Source organism: Pantherophis guttatus, chromosome 13 (assembly GCF_059756535.1).
Source record: "Pantherophis guttatus breed Tessera chromosome 13, ASM5975653v1, whole genome shotgun sequence".
NCBI lineage: Eukaryota > Metazoa > Chordata > Lepidosauria > Squamata > Colubridae > Pantherophis > Pantherophis guttatus.
In genome coordinates, this window is record NC_142075.1 from 20961653 (window position 1) to 20987543 (window position 25891).

General features: G+C 45.5%; 1 protein-coding gene and 1 long non-coding RNA gene across 7 annotated transcripts in view; one reads left to right on the forward strand and one right to left on the reverse strand.

Moving 5' to 3' along the window:
* CELF6 (CUGBP Elav-like family member 6) overlaps positions 1 to 19642 on the reverse strand; it is a 148465-nt gene extending 128823 nt beyond the window's left edge. For 3 of the 6 annotated variants that reach the window (XR_015729797.1, XM_034432582.3, XM_034432583.3), the window contains exons 1-2: positions 19246 to 19642; positions 10723 to 10805 (exon numbers count right to left, since the gene is read on the reverse strand). Coding sequence is in view for 5 of the 6 variants with exons in the window: in XM_034432582.3 (XP_034288473.2) it covers positions 10723 to 10805; positions 19246 to 19642 (480 nt within the window). In the remaining variant the exon portion in view is untranslated. The remainder of the gene's footprint in view (positions 1 to 10722; positions 10806 to 19245) is intronic. The other 3 variants (XM_087878159.1, XM_087878160.1, XM_087878161.1) reach the window with 2 other exon arrangements.
* Positions 19120 to 24966, forward strand: LOC148112175 (uncharacterized). Its single transcript, XR_015729798.1, has 2 exons — positions 19120 to 19280; positions 24572 to 24966. It is a non-coding gene; the product is annotated as an uncharacterized LOC148112175 (long non-coding RNA).
* The last annotated feature ends 925 nt before the right edge of the window (positions 24967 to 25891 follow it).

The following is a 25891-nucleotide window of genomic DNA, read 5'->3' on the forward strand; positions in this document are numbered from 1 at the left end:
AAGTACGGGGAAATTAGGAAGTGCGATGAATTTTCCTGTCGCTTCATATGCATAATTTTTATTTATGTACATATTTAATTGACTAATTGACCAAACCTGACACTATTAACCAACGAAAATTGCTTTAAGCAGGGGCCCCGTCTTCCTTTCCCCTCCTGGGGATTATGGTATAAGCGGGACTTAAAACCTGAAACCGTAGGAATCAAAGAAATCTGTCTTATGTGAGATCAATCTGTTTTTCCCTCAGCCCAGTTTTATCGACCCTGACTAACAGCGGACTCTTAGAGCGCCGACGAACTAGAGATGCTCATGGATTGAAACGAAGAGCATCGGCCTAAAAATAGGGGGTCCTTGACTTACGACCACAAGGGGGAACAGCATTTCCATTGTTAAGCAAAGCAGCTGTTAAGAGAATCATGCCTGATTTTATGACCTTTCTTGCCATGGTTGCTAAATGAATCACTCGGTAATTAAGGGATTAAAACATATGAAGAATGCTTGCCGGAACTGGGTATGTCTAGTTTGATGAAAAGAAGGACCAGGGGAGACATGATAGTAGCGTTCCAGTATCTCAGGGGTTGCCACAAAGAAGAGGGAATCAAGCTATTCTCCAAAGCACCTGAAGGCAGGACAAGAAGCAACGGGTGGAAACCTTCCTCCTCCTCTTTCTCCTCCTTCCTCCCCCTCCTCTTTCTCCTTCTCCTCCTCCTCTTCTTCCTCCTTTTCCTCCACTTTCTCTCCCTCCTTCTCCTCTTTCTCCTTCTCTTCTTTCTCCTCCTCCTCCTTTCTCCTTCTCTTAGGGGACTGGAGGCTAAAACATATGAAGAACGGTTGCTGGAATTGGGTATGTCTAGTTTGATGAAAAGAAGGACTAGGGGAGACATGATAGCAGTCTTCCAATATCTCAGGGGTTGCCCCAAAGAAGAGGGAGTCAAGCTATTCTCCAAAGCACCTGAAGGCAGGAAAAGAAGCAACGGGTGGAAACTAATCAAGGAGAGAAGCAACCTAGAACTAAGGAGGAATTTCCTGGCAGTGAGAACAATTAATCAGTGGAACAACTTGCCTCCAGAAGTTGTGAATTCTCCAACACTGGAAGTTTTTAAAAAGAGATAGGATAACCATTTGAAGTGGTGTAGGGTTTGCTGCCTAAGCAGAGGAGTGGACTAGAAGACCTCTGTGATTCCTTCCAACTCTTTTATTCTATTATTAAGTCAATCTGGCTTCCCCCATTGACTTTGCTTATTGAAAGCTGGCAGGGATCCCATGATCCCAGGATGTTGCAACCATTGCAAATTCATGCCCGTTGCCAAGCATCCAAATTTTGATCAAGCCATTGTGGGAATGCTGTAACAATTGTAAGTGCAAGAAGAGGTCGTAAGTCACTTTTTTTCCCCCAGTGTCATAATTTCAAACTGTTGTTATAAACGAATGACTGTATGTGGCTAGCAGTGTCGAATTGAGGTTTCCTGAGAATAATTTGTTCATCTCCATCTAGCCTTCTGACTCCCACCCTCCATCCACCGTGCTTATAGAGGGAGAGCAAGACCTGGCAATCCAGTGTCTTTTAAAGAAAGAAAGAAAGAAAGAAAGAAAGAAAGAAAGAAAGAAAGAAAGAAAGAAAGAAAGAAAGGGAAGGAAGGGAAGGAAGAAGGAAGGAGAGGGAGGGAGGAAGGAAGGAGAAGGAGGGAGGAAGGAAGGGAAGAAAAGAAGGGAAGGAAGGAAGGAAGGAGAGGGAGGGATGGAGAAAGGAAGAGAAGGAAGGGAAGGAAAGAAGGAAGGAAGGAGAGGGAGGGAGGGAGAAAGGAAGCGAAGGAGTGGAAGGAAGGGAAGGAAGGAAGGAAGGAAGGAAGGAGAGGGTGGGAAGCAGAAAGGAAGAGAAGGAAGGGAGGAAGGAAGGAGAGGGAGGGAGGAAGGAAGGGAAGAAAAGAAGGGAAGGAAGGAAAGGAAAGGAAGGAAGGAAGGAGAGGATGGGAGGGAGGGAGAAAGGAAGAGAAGGAAGGGAAGGAAGGAAGGAAGGAAGGAAGGAAGGAAGGAAGGAAGGAAGGAAGGAAGGAAGGAAGAAAAAAAACCCATTTATTTTAGTTGAGGTGAAGTGTTAAGAAAAAGACAGAGAGATCCGAGGAAGTGCTGGGAAAAAAAACAACATTCAGCTTCCCATTTTCCCTCTCCTCCTCATTTTTGAGCTTTGAAAAACTGGCATTTCACTTATCTCTGATCTTTTCTATTTTGGCTGCCTACCATTCTCGGGTTCATGCTCCCTAAAATTCAGCCGCGAAGGACCAAAGAGTGGCAATATCATTTCTCAAAATTTAGGGGCAAAAGGACAAGTCAGATCGTTCTCTTAAGCTTCTGGTAGGCTTAAGGAGCCTTCCCCCCCCCCCCCGTTTTAAAAAGGCCCTCGGTGTAGTTAAAGCAGAGTCAACAATTCTCATCCACCCACTAATATTATCGTGTCATTGTTTTAATCCCTGTAGTCCAAAGCCGCAGAAATGTAAGTAATTAAAACACGGGTGGCCAAAAGACTTTGAACGCGGCTCTTCGAAGACTTGTGCCAATTATTAGAGCGTCCGTTCTCAAGTTTTGAACTCCGGGCTTTGAAAAATTCTGATCTCCCAAGATCAGAATTGATGGTTTGGGTGGGTGACCTCTTCCTTTGTCTTCAGAAAGTTCAGATGGAGAAAAAACTAGGCTTTGGCATTCAAGAAAACTCAGCTTTTTACAGTCAGCCACTAAAGAGATTTCAGGGAATTGTTATCCCTGCACCATGGCTGATCAGAATACGCAGTGTATGGCTTTGGGATCAATGGAAGACCCTAACATTTTGCTCAGATGGTCTTCTACAATCAGTCAAGGTGTCAGCTTTGGAAGCCATATTAGGCTCATTTAAGTGACTCTTATACGGGTCATCCTCAACTTACAAGAAGGGACTGTTCAAAGTTACCAAAGCACTGGAAAAATGACCGTTTTTCACCCTTACAACTGTGGTACCATCCCTGTAGTCACGGGGTCAGGCCACTGACTCATGTTTACGTCCGTTGCAATGTCCCAGGGTCCTGTGACCTCCCTTTTGTGACCTTCTGACCAGCAAAGTCTATGAAGAAGCCAGATTCGCTTAACAACCGTGTCACTAACTTAGCCACTGCGGTGATTCACTTTAACAACTGTGGCAAGAAAGGTCGTAAAGTGAGGCAAAACACACTTAAACCAATGTCTCGCTTAGCAACAGAAATCTGGGGCTCAGTTGTGCTTGTAAGGCAAGGTCTACCTGTAGATGGAGCTTTGGGAGGGAAGGAAAAAGGAAGGAAAGCAATTGTTTTCAATAATAAATAATAATCACATGGACTTAAAGTTCCCGTTCCAAGCCTCCATGATCAAATTCTGATATCTCTAGGGAAGCTGTTTCATTTTATAAAATCTACCTCATTTTTTTTTAACCTTCTGAGGATTCAGATAACAGAATAACAGAGTTGGAAGGGACTTTGGAGGTCTTCTAGTCCAACCCCCTGCTTAGGCAGGAAACCCTCTCCCATTTCAGACAAATAGCTGTCCAGTCTCTTCTTAAAAACCTCCAGTGTTGAAGCACCCACAACGTCTGGTGGCAAGCTGTTCCACTGGTTAATTGTCCTCACCGTCAGGAAATTCTTCCTTAGCTCTAGGTTGCTTCTCTCTTTGATGCATCCTGCCAGTGAGGCTGAAGTGTAAAAGTCCAGCAAAGTTGATCAGCAGCCCTTCTCTTGATTTGATAAAATTGAATGCATCTTTAATCGCGGGGAAGTGGTCTGCCTCTCGTAAAACCTTTCTAATACACGGTGGGCTCTTTTATGCGAACGCATATCTGCCTGGAAACACCCTTGACTGCTAATCGCCAGTTACCATACCGCCAGGTTAAAAAGCTAATAAATCTAACTCAACAGATGATGTAATTGGAGTAGCAGAGGAAGAAATACTGGCCGTGGTTTTAATCCTTTCCGATGAATGCCATGACTACAGAAACGAGCTCGTGGGGTTTTCTCGACAACCTTTTTCAGAAGCACTTTGGCGTTGCCTCCGTCCTTCCTGGGGCCGGAAGAGAGGGGCCCTAAGCCAGGATTCGAACTCGGCATCTCCCTGCTTCTGATTCTTTAACCGCGACACCAAAACCGGCTCCCAATGTGCTGGTGCAGGGTTTAAGACAAAGGGAAACGTCTTTAGTTGTCCCGTTGGGGGGAATTTGGAAGAAGGAGACAGAGAAGGTCATCTACTACATCTAGTAATTGCTGAGGCCTACATGATCCCTCTAGTATCAAGATCCGTGAAAAAGAAAAAAGAAAGAGACAAATAGAAAAGGTGATAGAAAAAAGAAAAAGGACAGAAAATATTTTATATCTATCTGTCTATCTATCTATCTATCTACTATCTATCTATCTCTGTCTCTATCTATCTATCTATCTATCTATCTCTGTCTCTCTGTCTCTCTCTCACTATCTATCATTTCTCTCTCTCTCTCTCTCTCTCTCTCATCTTTCAATCTCGCTATTGTCTTCTTGCCAATTATGAATACAATCCTATCAAAGTTCTCTCTCTAAGATTGTATTGTATTTCCCTTCTTTCTTTAAACTGTTCTTTCTACTCATCAAAACCATTAGTCATAAAATCATTTTTATTTTATTTATTTTTTTAATGCAAAAAGCCCATCCCGGGCGTCTCCTCATCGATGAATATCAATAATGGCTTGGAATACATTTCAAATGTTTATTTCCCAGGTATATCATAATTTCCCCCTCCCCTCTTATCATATAAGATGTTTCAAAGATGTTGGCAACTCCGAAATCTGTTTTCAAAACTCTGTTTGACACCATCACGCGCCCCGCCTCCACTTTGGAAATCTCGGGCCACTCATCCTTGCAAAGTAATTTTCCTGGTGAAAAAGGCTTTTCCTTGTGAAATTTTCACCCTCATGTTGCATCTCTGGTGTGCCTTAACAGAGAAAAGTGTGTGTGTGTATGCTGAATTCCCTGCTATGTTCATTAGAAATAACAAAAAGTAAATTAAAGATAGACATTTTATTTAATTTTTTTTGTTTCGATGTCCCTGACTGATTTACTCAGATCTTCTGAATAATTAAAATGAAGAAATTTAGATGAACATAGCATTGATTAGGTGAGTTTTGCACTTTGGTTTTTAAGAAGCCAAAGGCCATTGCAATAATTAAGGTAGACAAATATGTACCATCACCAAATAGAGATGAAATATTGCATCAGGTGCGATATGTGTATAAAGGAATTACTTTTTAAAAATTAAAGGAAAAAAATAAGGACGTCTAAATTTGTTTTCCAGAGGCTAGAATCCCCCGACAATCCTTCTGGATATCCTACTTTTCTACCTGTAGAGATCCAGGAAGGATATTCAGGCCTATTTCTCCCTCAAGTGGTCCTTGAGTTACGACCACAACTGAGCCCAACATTTATGTTGCTAAGTGAAATTTATGTTGCTAAGTGGGATTGTATGGAGATGGCGCATAATTGGCAATCTCCCAAGTAACCATCCAAACAACAGCAGGCTGGTTAAAATCTAGGCGAACACGCTTGTTTACCAACTCCAGATCCCAATTATAGTAAGGAAGTCCAATTAAAAATAAATCTAGGTAGAACGACGACATCCATATTCCAGGCCGAGGGAAACTCATCTGTCGGATTTGGAAGCGATTCGGGTTACATAATCTATACCTTCCAAGGCAATCTTCTCCGGGGGAGGTTGAATTCTAGTCTCTTTTGTGAGGTTTGTGATGCAAGAAGTCAGTGTGAATCAGCTCGGAGGAGTTCAGCGGAAACCGGCTGGCTGAGAAGCACTGGGACGGAGCCTTCGAAATAGGGGGGAATTCAACACACACACACCCCCGGGGAAATGGGGTCCCACTGAATTAAGGAAGGCAGTCCAGGAAGGAGCTTGTGAAGCAAATGTTACCAAACAATTGTCTATGGTGTGCTTGTGATGGGGAAAAAAAAAAACCAACCTCTGAAACTTTGATTTTTGGTTTCGATAATTAGATAGATCAGAAATGGCTATTATGGATGAAGGGGTAAAAATAAAAAGTTGAGGCTCTAACGTTGTTGTCTTCTACTGTGCTAAAGAGAGTTGGAAGTCAATGCCTCTCCTCCCCCCCCCCATTTTTCCTCTTTTACCTTACATTTTCTTTTCCCTATCCTTTTCCCTTCCCCTGGGTTCCCAATCATTTTTATTTACCTTTGTTTTTTTATATATTTTGATAAACTAATACAAATTTGAAACAAATCTATTGGGGTGTCTATCTGTGATGCATATGTATAGGTGTGTATTTTTAATTGCGATTTTTTACTTTTAGCTTGTAAATCTTAATCTATAACTGTCTGGTTTGGCTCTGCAACCCAACAAGACAGACACCGACTTCAGAGGATCATTAGAACTGCAGAAAAAAACATGGCTACCAACCTGCCTTCCATGGAGGACCTGTATACTACACGAGTCAAAAAGAGGGCTGTGAAAATATCTACAGACCCCTCGCATCCTGGACATCAACTGTTTCAACTCCTACCCTCAAAACAACGCTATGGAGCACTGCACACCAGAACAACTAGACACAAAGACAGTTTTTTTCCCGAACGTCATCACTCTACTAAACAAATAATTCCCTCAACACTGTCAAACTAGTTACTCAGTCTGCACTACTATTAATCTTCTCATCGTTCCCACCACCCATCTCCTCCCACTTATGACTGTATGACTGTAATTTTGTTGTTTGTATCCTTAGGATTTATATTGATATTGTTTCCTGATTGCTTATTTGTACCCTATGACTATCATTAAGTGTTGTACCGTATGATTCTTGACGAATGTATCTTGTCTTTTTATGTACCCTGAGAGCGTCTGCACCAAAGACAAATTCCTTGTGTGTCCAATCACACTTGGCCAATAAAGAATTCTATTCTATTCTATTCTATTCTATTCTATTCTATTCTATTCTATTCTATTCTATTCTATTCTATTCTATTCTATTCTATTCTAATAAAAGCTTCCAGAGGAGAAAGATGGACTGTTTAAATAAAATAAAATAAAAAATTCTATTCTATCTTGTTTTATGTGTGCATGAGGCACCTGTGTGTGAGCTTGTGTGAGCATAGTTTATAATGCTATATGTCTCTGTGTGTGAATGTGCACATACATACATACAAACACACACATACATATAATATAAGTAAACACACACACATATAAGTAAAGGTTAAAATCAAAATTAAAAATGTACATGTATACAGATGCATCATACACACACATCTGTTTCATATAATATATGTGTGTATGATACATATGTTTCCATGAACATATCCATCATACACACGAAGCAAACAATGTGTATATAATATAATGCATCTGTGTACATGTACATTATTAATTTTCATTTTTTCTTTTAACTTGTACATTTTAATCTTGTTTAAAGTTTTGTTATTAACTGTGATTTTAGTCCTGTTTTGATATTTTATTATTATTATTATCTGGTTTGTAAACCATTCAGAGCTATTTAAGGGAGATGGGTGGTGTAGAAATCTGATAAATAAGCAAAATAAATGTGTGTGTGTGTGTGGATAACATATGTGTGTGTGTGGATTCATGTATTCATTTTAATAAATTAATGTATATATCGACCTATCATAAATGTATGATGGTCCCTGAGATTTCATTTATACCGCCACAAATTTGGGATAGGTGCAATGGTGCGTTGCCCCCCGGTTCGCACCGGTTAAATAGAACCAGTAGTAAAACCAGCGAGAGGCTCCGCCCATCGACCCCGACATCATCAAAACGCTTCTGCACATGCGCAGAAGCTTCTGCGCTTGCGCAAAAGAGGGCACGTGCGCATGAGTGAAGCAAGCGAGTTTGAATCCGAGTAAGGGTATGACTAGCTGATGAAAGCTAAAAAGCTTGAAATAGATCTATACTAATCTTCCTTTATTTCTTTATCAGCAAAACATAAATTTGGTATAAAATGGTTTGTCATGAATGCGACTGCTTGAGGGTTCCTGGATTGGAGCTGAAAGGTGAAAGGGATGCAGTATGCTCCCTTCCCACATGCTGGGGTAGACCAGGTGTCTTGATAGAAAAACACTTAATATATATAAGCAGTAAATACATACATACATACATACATACATACATACATACATACATACATACATATATATATATATATATATATATATATATATATATATATGTAGTCATCAAAGAAGGGATTACTGGTCCTTCACTTTTACTGCTAGCCTTAACCAGCTGCCAGGAAAGAAATGAAATAAGAGATAGAAAGACAGCTGCCGAAATGCTCCCACCCTCATAGTCATTTTAGTTGTCTTGAACTGGTCAATAGATGCTTGAACAGTTTAAACAATAAGAGAACGTAATATTTTAGACGCGTGCCGGAAACTCTGCCCTTAGACACAACTCGTCTTTAAATGCTTCCAACAGACCCCAAAAACCTGGCTGATCATCCATGCAGTCTCCAATTTATTAGACAATCTATTAGATGCGACCTTCCGGGTTTATGCAAAGATTCAACCCCCTCGGTACTGAACCCGTTTTCAAATTGATCTGATGCCGTTCAGAAGCAGGTTGGGTGCTTCTCAGGTGGCTGCGTCAATCTGAATCGAAACAGCCTCCGATTCGTTCGGAAAATGGATCCAAGCATTCCCATGTCATCAAACCTGCGTCTCCTTTCACGAGCTGATGGAACCGTTTCTGAAAATCAAGAGCGGACCTCATCGTTTTCCTCAGCCGCAGATGCTCCTTGACTTATGACTACGATCGGAACTAAAACCCTCTGCAGCTAACCAAACTGGTCATTGAATGAGACATCCCGGGACCGCATCTAATTTTTACAACCTTTTCGACGCAGTCTTTAAGCAGAGTCATTAAGCAAATCCGGGTTCCCCCCATTGACTCAGCTTGTCGGAACCTGGCTGGGAAAGTCGAAAAACGTTCGGTGATGGTATGACTTTGAGGATGCTGCAATTGTCATCAATATTTGTTTGTTGGTCAAACACCTGGTTTTGATCACGTGACTGCCAGGACATTTATTTATTTATTTATTTATTTATTGGTTTGATTTATATGCCGCCCTTTCTCCGGAGACTCAGGGCGGCTTACAATGCGTTAAGCAATAGCCTTCATACTTTTGTATATACCTGCTTAGTAGGGCTTTCGACCCTCCCTAAGCGGTGCTCTTTTTTATACGTTGAGCCAATCATTAACCAGAAGGATCAATCATAAGTCATTTTTTTTCCCCAGCACCGTCCTAACTTTGAACGATAGTTATATGAACCGTCGTAAGTGGGGGAGAGCTATGAAGGAGAGCTGTCAACTCCAGATAATTTCTTTTCATTCTCCCCCCCTCCACTCTTCCCCGCCCTTTGCTGGGAGCTATTTGGCTTTAGGCAAACAAAGCAGGGACAATTAAAAGACAGACCTACGTAGGAAAGCTTGGCTATGCTCCACAGTGTTTTCGTTCCACCCCAAACAACGAGCGCAAATGTAACCTTTGAAACATAAAAATATTACAAGCAAAACAAACCTGGATCACCGAGAAAGAGCCACCGTCTTATCATTGCTCCAGAATCACAACACAAAAGGTTGCGCACCGTCCAACTTTCTCGCAAATGCCACCTGGTAGCCACAAGGTGCCAAAACCCCGAGGAGGGGTAGGAATATAAATGAAATAACAAGGGCTGGTTTTGCACGGCATGATTAACCAGGTCCAGCGAAAGACTCAGTGGCTTTATTCCCACCACACGCTAAGCTTGGTTAGGTTTTTTGTGGGTTTTTTTTAGGAAGGATTAAACTGGTCCACCTGTTTAGTTTCAGTGTCCAGGAATTGTTCAGACTCAAACCCCTTCAAATGGATTCATTCAGTAATCATGTTCGTGCAAACACAGCTCAATGGAAAGACACAGTTATTTCTCAAAACAGCCGCAAGATATTCGTTGTTTTTATTTATTTATTTATTTATTTATTTATATTTCAAATTTATATGCCGCCCTTCTCCCTTAGGACTCGGGGCGGCTCACAAAATAAAAACAACACAACAATCCAAGTGCTAAAATTAGTCAATTAAAAACCCCAGACAATTAAAAAAAACCTCGCGGCAGATCAGGGAATTTGCTGAAAAAGCCAGGTCTTCAGCTCGGCGCGGAAAGTGCGGAGGTCAGGGGCCATCCGGAGCCCGGTGGGTAACCCATTCCAGAGGGTCGGTGCGGCCACAGAGAACGCCCTCATTCTGGGGGCCGCCAGCCGACATTGTCTGGCTGATGGCATCCGGAGGAGGGCAGTCCTATGTGAGCGCACTGGGCGGTGGGAGGCCAGTAGGAGATGGTCCTGTAAGTACCCTGTAAGTTTTTCTCCTGCCTTCCCCCCCGCCATCCTTTTTTTCCCCCTTGTTGCAAGATTTGTGCAAAGTTTACAGAAAGAGTTTGTATACGGACAATAACTGACTTAGATGAAAACATTGGGGGTGTAAAGTAAACATTGGTTGAGTTCAAGGATGCAAGGCAACCAGTCGAGAATCCCAAGGAACTTGGAGGACGCCAACTGGGAGAAGAGGGGTCTAGAACTGCTATCTAGATCAGATCTGCTATTTGGAACCCAAACGTCTTTGCAAATGTCTACAGAAAGCTCTTCCCCAGAAGATGGGCCCCGATCAGAGAAGGAACCATCACTTACCCCAGGCAGTGTCTTCTGTTCGTGAAGGGCACTCTGAGCTTTAAGGGCTGAGTCCCGGGCACAGTATGTAAGAAAGGCACAACCTGGAAAGAAGAAAAGAGGAATGAAAAGGGGCATATAGACTTAGGGAACAGCTTTGAGAGCCCATCTCTGTCTTGGCAACCACGAATAAAAGTGGAAAAACCCAAGACAACCAAACACAATTAGAATGCAACTGTAGCTTTGCATGGAGACCTCCTAAATTTAATCCCCAGCGCCACCAGATAAAGGGACGTGGTGGTTCAGTGGCTAAGACACTGAGCTTGCTGATTGAAAGGTCGACAGTTCAGCAGTTCGAATCCCTAATACCGTGTAAATGGGGTGAGCTCCCATGACTTGTCCCAGCTTCTGCCAACCTAGCCGTTCGAAAGCACATAAAAAATGCAAGTAGAAAAATAGGCACCACTTTTTATATATATATATATTAAATTTCTATACCGCCCTTCTCCCGAAGGACTCAGGGCGGTGAACAGCCAGAGGATAAAACACAGAGATACAAAATTTAAAATAGATTAAAACAAATTAAATAATTTAGGCTGAATTTTAAAATACCCCATAATTAAACAGATTAAAATTTGTGTTTAAAATTTCAATTTAAAAAAGGAGAAGATTTAGGCCAGGCCAGCTTGATGAAATAAAAACATTTTAAGCGCGCGACGGAAGGTGCGAAGATCCGGGATCCTCCGTATCTCCGGGGGGAGCTCGTTCCAGATCGCTGTTACTTTCCTTTGGTGGGAAAGTAACAGCGTTCCGTGCGCCTTTGGCGTTGAGTCCTGCTGGCCACATGACCACGGAGACGTCTTTGGACAGCGCTGGCTCTTCGGCTTTGAAACAGAGATGAGCACCGCCCCCTAGAGTCAGGAACGATTAACACATATGTGCAAGGGGAACCTTTACCTTTTTAACCACCAGATAGGGATGGAAAACCTCTTAAATCCCGAGAAGGTTTTGCTTCTCCAAACCATATTGGTCTTCATGAACCGGAAAGTCCAATTCGGTCAACGGAGATGTCTATCTTCTGTTTTAAACCATTACTTTATTCAGGACAACCGGAGGCTATTATTCAGTAATCTAAAGGGAGGAGACTATCGCTTTCTCTTTAGGGAAAAGGTCTAAAGACTTTGCATGACAAAGGCCCAGATTCAGTCCTGGGCAGTGTTGGAAACAGCGATCAGATACTTTAGGGAAAACTGTCTCGTGCTAGAGAGTTGCATACAATTTGGCAGCAGGTCAACGGGTAACCCAGTGAGAATTTGATTTCACACAGTTGGTATGGATTAGCAGGGCCTGGCTAATTGGCATCAGCAGAAAGAAGTCAACACACTTGGGATCAGTGCAAAAAAAGAAAAAAATCATCCAGATTAGCACATCAGATGGTCATAAAGTCCAGCTCAGCTATTGCCCCTGGGGGTGGCGGCTAATGAGTGTATTATGAGCTTCTGGACTTTATATGCAAAAGGTCCTACTTTGATCCTGGACCTCTCCAAATAAAAAGGGGCTCTGAGAAAGATTTGGCTGACACTTTGAATGGACAATATTGGTTGAGCTGAGAGAGAGAAGCCAAGCAGAAGTCCACAAAATGACAAAGAGCTATCAAAGGACACCACAAGGTTCTTTCTCTGTCACTCAACTCTCTTGACTCAGGAAGTGCTGGCACTTTAAGGTGTTCTCTTAAAGGAGTTTGGACAAAGTTAAAAAAAAAAAAAAGAGAGTAGACCTTTCCTGAATTTAAAGCTGAAGCCTTCTTGGGTGGAAGAAACAGTATTGAGACACTACCTCAAACACATCCAGATTGGATCATGGGGTGAAGGAAAAGTAAGATTTTTTTTTCTTCATTGCTATGAATCTTCAAATAAGATTATAAATAATCCATAATTCGTCATATTCATTAGGTGCATATATATTAGCCATGCTTTACCGCTCGGTCTGATCGGTATTATCTATTCACTTGGGTCCCAAGTATTTGAGTTCAACATTCTTGAGGATGGTTAGTAGAGCTAGAAAAGTTCATTTTTAGATCAATCGGGATTGGCCTTAAAAACTGAATGAAGAAAATGGGTTTATGGTTTGTTTATTGCTAGACTTTGGTGTTTTTGAGTAAGAAATCTTCACAAAACCCACCAAGTCATAAACTAGGGTGAACAAATCGAGTTTGTGAGATGTTAGCTATCTAGAGCAGTGTTTCTCAATCTTGGAAGCTTGAAGATGGGTGGACTTCAACTCCCAGAATCCCCCAGCCAGCAGTGCTGGCTGGGGGATTCTGGGAGTTGAAGTCCACCCATCTTCAAGCTTCCAAGGTTGAGAAACACTGATCTAGAGTCATGTATGTGAGATGAGTAGCTATATAAATCAAACAAATAAAACCACTAAGATAGCTTAGTAGCTGTGAGTAAATTGCCTTGCATCCTGGATTCACACACGACTCATAACCTGCTCACCGATTCACTGATTTTCTAAGTTTGCTTACTACACTGATGCCCCAAGCAAGCAAACGCCCAAACTTTCACGCAGCCCCCAAATTCAACGTCACCTCCTCGCCCCACGGAAACCAAGATATGTACTACTAACCAAGCTGAAACCGATGATCCAAGTGCGGTTTGCGAAGGACGAATTTAATTGAGCTCGATTGGCGTGGTGCAGGAGTTAGGGACCGTGTCCCCAAACGAGGAAATGCTACCACGAAGTGTAATTCCCAAAGACTCTCGGAGATAGCAACCGAACGAAGAAGAAAGGGGCTTTGACGGACAGGTGTTCCGCATGAGTGAGCAACGTCCAAGCAAAAACCGCACATCAGTTGGATACAACCAGATGGTCGGAGAAAAAAAAGAGGAAGGCCAAAGAAAAACCAGGTGCCAGAAAAGTCCGAAAACAACGTCAACGTTAAATGGAAGGATGCGGAGACCGTAGCTATGGACCGGGAATGGTGGCCTACGCTTGTAGCCTGATGTGCTTGGCGCAGAGTGTGAAAAATGAAAAAATTAAAAGATCAACGTGTTATATCGAAGGAGTTGTTTGATTGTACTTTCTTGGGCCTGCTGAGCTAGGCAAGTGCCTTACTTGTCTCCTACACACTGCGGGCAGTGAATCAAGACGGAGAGTGTCCAAGGCAGCCCAGCACTGAGTCACCTCTTAACTTCTTCCTTCCAGGAAGGCTCAGCTGATATTTTGTTATGGCTAAATAGTCACAAATGAGATTAGCACCTTGGGATTTTTTTTTTTACATCGGCTTCGGCAGGCTGCTGGATGGGGAGAGGGGACCAGAGCAGGAGGCTGTTTGCTTCCGAGGGGTAAAAGAAGGTGGATGTTTGTTTTTTTTTGGGCTTAACCCTTTGGTAAAAGAGGAGAGAAACCCAACGAGGATCAAAGGATACCATGCACAGCATCGGCAGAGCTTCCCCCATCCCCCCCCTTTTTAATTAAATCCTATATAAAGCTTCCTGAAATGATATTAAAACAGCAGCAAAACAGTTTCCCTTCAAAACTGTAAATATTTAATGAACGAAATTTGACATTGATGCATTTTTAATATTGGCACAATTAAATCTGCCAGATGATTAAGTATTAATAACTCTTAATAAGTGCAACCCTCTTGTCTTCCAATGGAAAGAAATCAAGAGTGACAGACACCTAAAGCCAGAACAAGGATCCTGCGGACAAACTAGGTGACGGAGAGGCAAATGCTTATGGCAAGAGAACTCCAGAAAGGAAGGAAGGAAGGAAGGAAGGAAGGAAGGAAGGAAGGAAGGAAGGAAGGAAGGAAGGAAAAGGAAGGAGGAAGGGAGGGAGGGAGGGAAGAAGGAAGGAGAGGGAGAGGAAGGGGAAGGAAGGAGGGAGGAAGTGAGGGAGGAAAGAAGGAAGGAGGGAGAGGAAGGAAGGAAGGAAGGAGAGGGAGAGGAAGGAAGGAGTGGGAGGGGAAGGAGAGGGAGGGGAAGGAAAGAAGGAAGGAAGGAAGGAAGGAAGGAAGGAAGGAAGGAAGGAAGGAAGGAAGGAAGTTTATCCTACTGGTTTGCCCTGATGCAGATAGGAGCTGCAGAAGACATATATTTGATAGATAAACAGATAGCCAAGCAAAGTCTTCATTAAACGAAGGATGACATTTCATTGAATGATTTTAAAGAGGGAAGCAAGTTGGATTTTCTTTTTGGTTGGCAAAGCTTCCAATATTGATAAACAGCTAGAAACAGAAATGCTTCTGCTGCTTCTGCTGTTGGTGATGAGGATGGCAATTTATTGATAAGCTAAGTGGTAATTACATTGGAGTTCGGTATATAAAACGAGGAAAGGAGCTTACCACGAAGCTCAGAAAATGCTACAGTTTACAAATGCGTAAAGACAGCCTGATCCTGTCTGCCAAATTGCATATTATTTTCTAAAGAAACTTCAGTGCCAGCCAACTTCCTTTATCCCTCCGTCTGCCAGCAAGAAACATGATATTCATATATATTCATTTTAATGACAGACTATCTCCTGTTTCACCCCTATTGAGCAAGAGACAGAAATTCACCTATCTGCTTGTTTGTTTCTCGCCCAGTGAAATCTGGGTTCATTCCCTCCCTTCCACTGCTTTATCTCTATCCCTATCTCCTTTCATCACACCTACAGGCCTACATTTATTTTGCAAAGCTACCTTTTTAAAATATTATTTTAGAGAATCTCCCGGTCCATCTATCTTGGAGATGATAGAAAATTAAGGCGAATCTTCTTCCTGACTATTACGTGTCCTGCAGCACCAACCCAACGCCAGGCATCAAAATTCTCATTTTTGCATTCATTCGGAAAGTCCATTTTTCAAAATACTGTCGCTAAACCTTAAAAAGTTATAAAAACAAAGAGATAGGGACAGGTGTTTTTTTTTTAAAAAATTTTTTCCAGGGAATGGGGTCCATTGGCATAAGAAGTGTTTTAACATGCCCCTTTTTCTCGATCTTTGAAACGTATTGATCAGGCATTTTACCCACAAGAAATTTTACCCAACGTGAAATTTAAGATGCTGAAAATTCAAAAATACAACCACTCACAATAAGCCTCCCTGAATTCAGGCGAGGATTGTTGTTGTTGTTTTTTCCAGAGAACTAAACACAGAGTTATAACTTCAGATTAAAATGTTGTTCGCATTTCCTTAGGAATTAGAGCATTACAGTAACAGAGTTGAAAAGGACCTCGGAGGTTATCTAATCCAACCCCCTGCTCACACAGGAGACGTATACTAGGGATTCGAACCGCCGGACTGCCGACCTTTCTGATTGACAACTTCAGTGTCTTAGCCACTGAGCCACCTAGTCAGGCTTACTTAGGAAATGTTTACATGTTTACTTAGGAAAAGAAAAGTCTTATTGAATTCAGAGAGCTGTAAGATCTCAGCTTTTAACCAAATGCTTTCCTTCTCTTGTGGCTAAAACGCCAAAGAGTTGGTCATACATGTAACAGGGAGTTAAATGCATCTCTGCGTTTAATGGACAGTCGAGAGCCTTCTGCTGATAACTTCCAAGAAGTGGAGCTAAAAATATAACGTGGAGTAGAAGAACCTGCTATTTGGGGGAAGAAAAAGTGAAATGCAAGCATTCTTAAGCAACCCTGAGCCTACTTTTGCTTCTTACGGTATCTGTTCGTTGTTGGGTGTTTTTTTCCCTATCCTCCATTTTAGCTCCTAGAAATCGCTCCCAAGGACCTAAGAGGACCCATTTTGCCTGTGTGAACGCACTAATTCCGTGATAATTGATTTCTGACCTTCAGTAAAATTAAACGTCGAGAAGTTTTATGAGTAAGTCCACCTCTTTCTAACTTTGAGGTGACAAAGAAGAATGGTCCTCTTCGGAAAAGTGAAAGTGGATTGCAGAATACACCCTCCCTCCCTCCCCCTCCCTCCCCCCTCCCTCCCCCTCCCTCCCCCCCCCTCTCTCTCTCACACACACAACTTTGCTGCCTGTCAAAACACTAAAATACTAATCAGATTAGGCAGGTATGGTGATATTGAGCCTGCTTCAAATAGGGGTTAAAGTCCCTAGAAACTGGGAGCTGGGAGTTCTAGCCTCACCATAAGCATGGTGCCAGATGAGTAAATAATAATAATAATAATAATAATAATAATAATAATAATAATAATAATAATAATAATAATAGAATTTGTATTGAGTCCTACTCCCGAAGGACTCATTATCTTGTTATCCCTACTCAACTAGATGCCTCCAAGAAATTCCGCAGAGTAGGAACCCAATGGGGTCTCCTAGGAGATTGCATTCAGAAGTAGACAAGTCCATTCTTGAGATGGGGCACCTATTTGGTGTAGTTGCTAAAGGCCCTTGTCTACAAAGTGGAAGACCACGAATTCTCTCGTCCTGACCTAAGGCGACTTTGGGCCGGGCCCTTTTCCTCAGTCCTAAGAAGAAGGAGAAGACAAGGATGAACCAGTTCAAGAAAAGGTTGCCAAGAAACCTGCAAGGAACTGTCCAGCCAATGGCAAGAAGTCAAAAAAAAAAAAAAAAAGACTTGAACTGCACGCAAAGAATGTCACGCCACGACCCAAACATGGGCTCCTGGTGTGAAGATACGCTGTGTGCACACAGAAAGACACGTCCTACCACATGCTCACCAGTCTTCACACCGGATCTAAGTCAGCTGAGGAATAAGAAGCAGGAAATCCTCCAATAGTAGATCTTTACACCTCCTTAGCCAGTTGTTGTGGAAACCAGGTTTTTTTTTTTTTTTTTGGATGGGGTGGGCTAGCTTCACGCCACACACTTCACCAGGACTGCCAAAGATGTCATATCTATATTCATGTACAAAGCTTGCCAAGATAATAAGCCAACAGATAAATATTTGGTGCCTGGATTTATTGGGTCTGCTGTCTTTAGGGATTAACCTACTGCAAAGAACTCGGAAAACAGGGGGAGGAAAAAACCCAAAACAACCTAAGCTAATTTGGTTGATGCAAATCCAGAGTGTTTATGCATGATTCCTGAACCCCCCCTCCCCTGCAAATACACACGCTCCTTCATCAGCATATGCAGGACCCCCAGCCTCACTCCCCCTCCCCATGACGCACAAATACATCACAACAAACTTTGCAGTCAAACCGAGAGGCCACCTTCAGGTACAGCATCCCCTGTCCTCATTCAGAAGATCTGGGCTTCCTGTTTTCTCTCTCTGTGTGTGTTACACACACACATACACACGTGTTACACACAGGTTACACACACATGCTCACACACTTTTGATTCATTCACTTCTTTTCTCACAAATCCAGCTAACCTTTCGGGGTGGGGGTGGGGGGTGGGGAAGTGTAGGTGGGGCGTCCAATGTTCCACCCAGCCAAACTTTGCATTTGGCCAACCTTTGGGAAGCCAGTTCTTCTTTCCGAAGCCCATTTTTTTGGGGGGGAAGGGGATTATGCAATGCACCCGGACCCGTAAATTGTCAGGCAAAAAAGAAAGGGGCTGCACCATCGGGAGGACCAGGCCAAGCTGCGAAAAAACGATGAATGGAGCTTAGCCCGAAATCTGAGCACGGCTGCAGTTGTGAGGAGCTGTGCAGCCCTCTTCTCCTAAGGTGTGTGTTTACTCAGAGAGGCAAACCCAACTGAAGGCGCCCACATGCCTAACCAACGAATTGCGAAGAACAACACAACCTGAGAAAGGGGGAGAGGGGGGGGGAGGGGGGGAGCCTTTGCTGGTGGTGTTAACTTCTTCCTGCCAAAACGTATGGAGTTTTTGCGGGGGAGGGGGGAGAGATCTCCCCTTCCACGTGTCACAACTCCATCCTCTCTTGTTTTTTTTAAAAAAACCCTTTCACCCAAGTTTGTACACAGGCTTATCGATACGATCTGGGGAGGGGAAGGGTGGGGAACGGAGGGAGGGGGCACCAGAGGGGGAGGGCCGGCTTCCTCCCTCCCTCTCGGCACAGCCTGTCGTTTTCTTTGTGCCCGAACCAAACCCTTCCAGGACACGAACACTCCGGTGGGTGAACGAACCCCTTCCGTGCCATCTTCCGAGGCGGCAGCCCTGCTGCTGGGGGGCTTTGGTGAATTTCTTTCCCGTGGGCCGCCAGGCCACGCGCACTTTCCACCACCCCCTCACACTCTCCCCCCCCCACCCGCGAAAACCAGGGTTCCGTGGGGCTGCGTGGCTGGCTGGCTGGCGGGCTTGCTTCCGAGTAGACCTGCACGTCTCCCTCGCTTGCGCACCCACGGGCGGGCGGGCGCGCACACACACACACACACACACACACGGACACACACACGGAGAGAGCGAGCGAGCGAGCGAGCGAGCGAGAGCGGCGGTTCCTTTGTTGGCCCCTCCGCCCGGCCAGGCGGGGCAGGCGTGGCGGGTCTCGGGAGGCGTCGGAGCCGGAGGAGGGGTCCGCGCGGGCGAGCCAGCCAGCCAGCCAGCCAGCCAGCCAGCCAGCTAGGCAGCCAGGCAGCGAGCAAGCGAGCGATCTCCGGGCTCGGGGCCAGCCTTGCCTTGCCTTGCCTTGCCTTGCCTTGCCTACCTTTGTGCATGCCGGTGAAGCGATCCTTGAGCACGGTGAGTTCGTAGATCTTGCCGAATTCCTCGAAGAGGGGCTTGAGGTCGGTCTCCTCCAGGTTCCGCGGGATCTGGCCGATGAAGAGCTTGATGGCATCGTGGTCCTTCATGGCGATGGAGCCTCCCGGGCCGGGCGCCGGCGCCGTCAGCCCATTCATCCTCGCGGCGCTGTTCGTGGTGCTGAAAGCGGCGCTCTCCGCCTGCGGCGGCGGCGGCGGCGGCGGGGGGGGCGGCGGCGGCGGCGGCGGGGGCCCGGCGGGAGGCGGCTGCTGCTGCTGCTGCTGCTGCTGGTGCTGCTGGTGCTGCTGCTGTTGCTGCTGCTGCTGCTGCTGCTGCGCTAGCCCGTTGGCCAGAGTAGCCATGATGTTCCCAGCAGGCGCTGCCCCGCCCCGGCCGCCCCGCCCCGGCGAGCCCTGCCTGCCTGCCTGCCTGCTTGAGCCGCGCGGGAGCAGGGCGAGAGGGAAGCGGGGGGGGGGAGTGGGGGGGCTGCCCAGCCCGGACTCCCCCGCGCCGCGCTCAGCCGGATCTTCCCCGCTTTGCCTGGGCGACGGAAGGCGCTCCACTCCGCTCCGCTTCGCCTCCGCCTCCTCCTCCTCCTCCTCCTCCTCCTCCTCCTCTTCTTCCCTCTTTCCCTCTTTCCCTCTTTCCCCTCCCTCGGCGGCGGCGGCCACTGGGCCCGGTGACGTCAGCTGACTAGCCCTGGACTATTCGCATATGATTAGCATAAGGACGGGCTTCGGCCAATCAGGCAGGGAGGAAGGGGAGACGGGTGGGAGGGGAAGGGAAGCCGAGCAGGAGGGAGGGGGGGTCTTCGGAGAGGGGCCCGAGGGAGGGGGAGGGCTGCTGGAGAGCCAACGGGGAAGGCAGTCAACGCTGGGGAGCGGGACCCTTGCAGAGGGAGACGGGGAGGGACCCTTCCCCTTATTCAAGGGGGAGGTCCTGGGGAAACTCACCCCCTCCCCTGGCTAAGGGAGGAGGGGGTAGTGCCAGAGAAGCGGGAACGACTAAGGGCTCAAGTGATGGAGAGTTAAGGAAGTGCTTAGGGGTCTGGCATCCTTCCTTGTCCATCCGGCCCACCAACTCTGACACCATTGTTGCGGAAGATGTTTGGAATTGATAGTGGTGGGCTTCCAAAAATCTAGTCTATCTCCGCTTCGGTTGCATCAGGAATCTAGCTAGGCAGGACCAAGAACAGAGCAATGTGCCAGCAACTCGGTCTGATAAGTAATTGGACCTGTGACACAGGTAATCCTCAATTTATGACTATTAGTGTGTGTTTGAAGTTACAACCGTGTTTAAAAATAGAGAATTACAACTGCTCCTCACACTTATGACTGTGGCGGCAATCCCTGTGGTCAGTGATCAACATTCGGCTGCTTGGCCACCGGCATGTATTGACAATTGGTAAATACCAAAACTCCTTCTGGTCGATGACCATGTGCAGAGTTCCTGGCCTTCACTTGCTCTTTCCAAAGATGGAGTGATGCTTTAGGCTCAGGACATTTAATTTATCATAATTGATTAGATGTTTCTGGCCAAGGATAACAAAAGATCTCCTTTCTGATTTGCATCCTTGTCTGCATGCACATGCAGCCCAGGTTCATGTTCTAGTTCAGCGGTCACCAACCGGTGGTCCGTGGACCACTGGTGGCCCGTGAGAAAATTTTGGTGGTCCGCAGAAAAAATATTTGCATTTTTTAATATTGCACTAAATCAGGGGTACTCAAACTACGGGCCCTGGGCCGGATACGTGCAATGAATGTTTGTGTTGCTGCAGAGAGTCTCCCCCTTTGGGGTCTTTTTGTGTAGGTTGGAGGGGGGCAGAAATTCCGACATGGGGTCTGCTTGGTGCGGGGCTTTGAGTGAAGGCTGGAGGGAAGTGCCACTGGTGGCAAGGAGCTGGAGGGCCTTGTTCTAGTGGGACTGGCCTGGAACTGTCTGACCATCTCAGCCCACTGAGCCTCCAGGCGCCGGTACCTGGCCTTGCACTCCCACAGGTCTTTCCTCTGCTTGGAATAGAATAGAATAGAATGGAAGGGAAGGGAAGGGAAGGGAAGGGAAGGGAAGGGAAGGGAAGGGAAGAAAGAGAAGAGAAGAGAAGAGAAGAGAAGAGAAGAGAAGAGAAGAGAAGAGAGAAGAGAAGATGGAGTGGAGTGGAGTGGAGTGGAGTGGAGGGGAGGGGAGGGGAAGAGAAGAGAAGAGAAGAGAAGAGAAGAGAAGAGAAGAGAAGAGAAGAGAGAAGAGAAGATGGAGTGGAGTGGAGTGGAGTGGAAGAGAAGAGAAGAGAAGAGAAGAGAAGAGAAGAGAAGAGAAGAGAAGAGAAGAGAAGATGGAGTGGAGTGGAGTGGAGTGGAGTGGAGTGGAGTGGAGTGGAGTGGAGTGGAGTGGAGGGGAAGGGAAGGGAAGAGAAGAGAAGAGAAGAGAAGAGAAGAGAAGAGAAGAGAAGAGAAGAGAAGAGAAGAAGAGAAGATGGAGTGGAATGGAATGGAATGGAATGGAAGGGAAGGGAAGGGAAGGGAAGGGAAGGGAAGGGAAGAGAAGAGAAGAGAAGAGAAGAGAAGAGAAGAGAAGAGAAGAGAAGAGAAGAGAAGAGAAGAGAAGAGAAGAGAAGAGAAGAGAAGAGAAGAGAAGAGAAGAGAAGAGAAGATGGGGTGGAGTGGAGTGGAGTGGAATGGAATGGAATGGAATGGAATGGAATGGAATGGAATGGAATGGAATGGAATAGAATTCTTTATTAGCCAAGTGTGATTGGACACACAAGGGATTATTGTTATTATTAAACAACAACATCTCTCTAGCCCAGATGCTTGGGAAGGATTTGTTAGGTGGATAAAATGCCAAATCCAATCTAAACATCTGCTTTACTGGGCAACCAACCATAATTAACACATGGGCAGGGCTGCTCTGTAGACAGCTACTTGGAAAAATTGCAAAACTACGAATGGTACCACAGAATAATCGAATCCTTCAGCTAGAAGGGCACATTTTGCCCAGCTTCTCTTCAGTGCAAGTATCCAGATTAAACCCAATCCAGATGATTGAAGTCCAACCACTGCATGAATTCATCCAACAAATCAGAATCCATATTGATTTCACCGTCGACCAGTGAGGGGCCAGGACAAGGGTCAACCAATAAATCAGGGAGGAAAAACATCTGGAAGAGAGATTGTTCTTCAGACCGTGTCCAAACTCAAAAGTTCAGGTGTCTGGTAAGCACCTTTTCCAACTAACACATGTTCTTAGAAAGCGGAAACTTTCGTAAACTGCAGTTTAGGCATTTTAAGAACATGTGTTAGCCAGAAGAACGTCTACCAGATTCCTCACTGTTTTCCCTGAGGGGCTAACACGGCCTTGTTTTAAAATATCCAAGCTGTAATAGGCCACCCGTTCAAACCTTCAAAGGAACCAGTGGCCAGCTCTCCTGAGATCCATCCGGAGCTGTAGGTTGCCTCAGTGTATTTGTAGTAGCCAACCACGCAGCCCTGGGTGATTTGAAGCCTTCACCAAAGCCTTGGAGATCTCCCCACAGAATTTAGCCTTCTTGCCCTAATTTTTCAGCAGCAGGATTCTTGTCGAGATGCAACAGCTTGATTTGCTGCCAAAACTTGAGAGCCAGCTGATCTCTTTTTGAAGTGTGTATTGTGCATCAGTCGCTTTGTAAGGGATTTCTTGGGGCCGTGCCACGACCCACCTTGCCCCGTCCCTCCCCACCAAGAAGTTACAACTGGTGTAGCTGCCCAAGAACATCTCCTGCTTGCTTCTCTGTCTCCTTAACAGCTCTGACTCGCTGGGCTTGTCGCTTCCATCCGATGTGTTCCTTCAGCTCAACATCCTTCACACCTGTTCAGGGCGCCTGCCCACGTCTCTATAAATACCCCCCCCCCCCCGTCTGCAAATAGGAACTATGAAACATGACCTGCCAATGAGGGATGCTATCATGACCTGATTTAATGGGAATCCTCAAGGCTCCAAATGCCCTGGACGTCAACTGGGTGTGTGGGGGTGGGGAGGAAGGGCGGGGTTGGGTGTAAGAAGAAAATTAATTTGCACAAACTCCCAGGTCAGACCACAAGCCACAAGGACGGGTGAAAGCATCATCTCTCAACCCTCGGAAGTCACAACCATGTTGGCCACGGGATTACGACTGAAGAAATCCTGCTTAGGGATTTAGGGAAAGTCCTTTTCGGTCTCATCGTTGCTTATGTCTCCTTTCATCTATTCTTTTGCCAGCCGCCCTGCCAACTTTTACGTCGGTGTAACATTGAGGACTCAGATGGTTGGGGGCAAGATGCTGACTCTGTAAACCACTTAGAGAGGGCTGTGAAATCCTGTGAAGCGGTATATAAGTCTATGTGCTATTGCTAAGTGGGAAGGAAGGAAGGAAGGAAGGAAGGAAGGAAGGAAGGAAGGAAGGAAGGAAGGAAGGAATAGAATAGAATAACAGAGTTGGAAGGGACCTTGGAGGTCTTCTAGTCCAACCCCCTGCCCAGGCAGGAAACCCCACACCCCTTCAGACAAATGGTTATCCAACCTCTTCTTAAAAACTTCCAGTGTTGGAGCATTCACAACTTCTGCAGGCAAGTTGTTCCTCTGATGAATTGTTCTCACTGTCAGGAAATTTCTCCTTAGTTCTAAATTGCTTCTCTCCTTGATTAGTTTCCACCCGTTGCTTCTTGTCCTGCCCTCAGGGGCTTTGGAGAATAGGAAGGAAGGAAGGAAGGAAGGAAGGAAGGAAGGAAGGAAGGAAGGAAGGGCTATGATTGCACAGTGGTTAGAATGCAGTATTGCAGGCTGACTCTGCCCACTGCCAGCAGTTCAATTCTGACTGGCTCAAGGTTGCTTTCGCCCTCCAGGAGGCTCAAGGACAGCCTCCGGAGCCGGGGGTGGAAAAACACCCCTCCCCCCACTGTGGTGCAGAAGGCTGACTAGGCCACGCCCACCATGGCCACGCCTACCCAGCAGAGAACCCCTTGCTAAAATTTTGGAAGCCCACCCCTGCACCAAGCCCCCTCCTCCGTGTGACCTCAACTCACCACTATTCGATTCTCTCCAGTGTGTTAGATTTCAGGAGGGGGCGGGGGACACGACAAAATAACACCGAGGCTCTATTTGTAGAATATGCTGCCACGGGTTTGCTGGGTTTAGCGGAACAATTGGAGAACATGTTACATTTGGTGATTTCTAATAATTGCACATTCACGTCTCCGTTTTAAGACTAAATGAAGGGGGGGGGGGAAATCTTTGTTCTCCCGAAGCATTCCTTCCCTTTAACTGTCCTTTCTCTAAAGCAGGGCTCCAAAATGCAAGGACATCACTGCAGTCAGCACTACAACATCCCTGTTGCACTGAGATTCTCGGCGCCAGGTTGGTTGAGAATAACGGACGCTGAAGTCCCACCAGATCTGGAGGAACCACGTTCTTCGCCTTTCTTCCGAGTTCTATCCGGCTTGGTCTTCCTAACTGTTGTCAAAGATCAACGCTACTTCCCATGTATGGATTCCTGGCCAGATCGGACGTTGCCTTACCTGGAGTGTGCGAAATGCTATGATGACAACTCCTATTCACCTAAAATCTGGACAAATACAGTGGGGTTTTTCTGTGCTTAGAGTGCTCAGTGGAGATTTCCAGGCCTGTATTAGCTTTGTCTTCTTTAGCAAGTCCAGTAAAACAAATCGTAAGTACTACAGTCAGGTTGATGATAGCTTTTCTCCTCTTTGGACAATTATTAATGAAATAAAGCTTTTTTTTTTTTTAGTGAGTGATGGTTGTTAAAAAATGCACCCAGGGAAACATGGACTGACTGTTTGGGATGTGGTGGCTCAGTGGCTAAGACGCTGAGCTTGTCGATCGAAAGGTCGGCAGTTCAGCGGTTCGAATCCCTAGTGCCACGTAATGGGGTGAGCTCCCGTTCCTTGTCCGAGCTTCTGCCAATTTAGCAGTTCAAAAGCAGGTAAAGAATGCAAGTAGAAAAATAGGGACCACCTTTGGTGGGAAGGTAACAGCGTTCCGTGCGCCTTTGGCGTTGAGTCATGCCAGCCACATGACCATGGAGACGTCTTCGGACAGCGCTGGCTCTTCGGCTTTGAAACGGAGATAAGCACCGCCCCCTAGAGTCAGGAACGACTAACACATATGTGCGAGGGGAACCTTTACCTTTAAAGGATCCAAGAAAGAATGGGAAAAGGCTACAGGGATAATTGGATCTAGAAGAGGAGGGGGGGTGTATTTATCCTAAGAAGGATTTTGACTTAAGATCATCACTAGCCATTAAGGAATATCATTCTACTGGGGAAGGTTGGATAGAGGAGAAGCAAGATCCTTAAATGGTGTGAGAACCAGTTTGGTCTAATGGTGAAGGCATCAGGCTGGAAACCAGAAGTTGGTGAGTTGTAGTTCTGCCTTAGGAGTGCCTTTGGGCCAAGCACCAGGAGACAGTGAGTTCTAGTCCCACCTTAGGCACAAAAGCCAGAGTATCTTTGGGCAATTATCAGGAGTCAGTGAGTTCTAGTCCCACTTTAGGCACAAAACCAAGCTGAGTGTCTTTGGGCCAATCACCGGGAGACAATCAGTTCCACCTGGAGACGGTGAGTTCTAGTCCCATTTTAGGCATG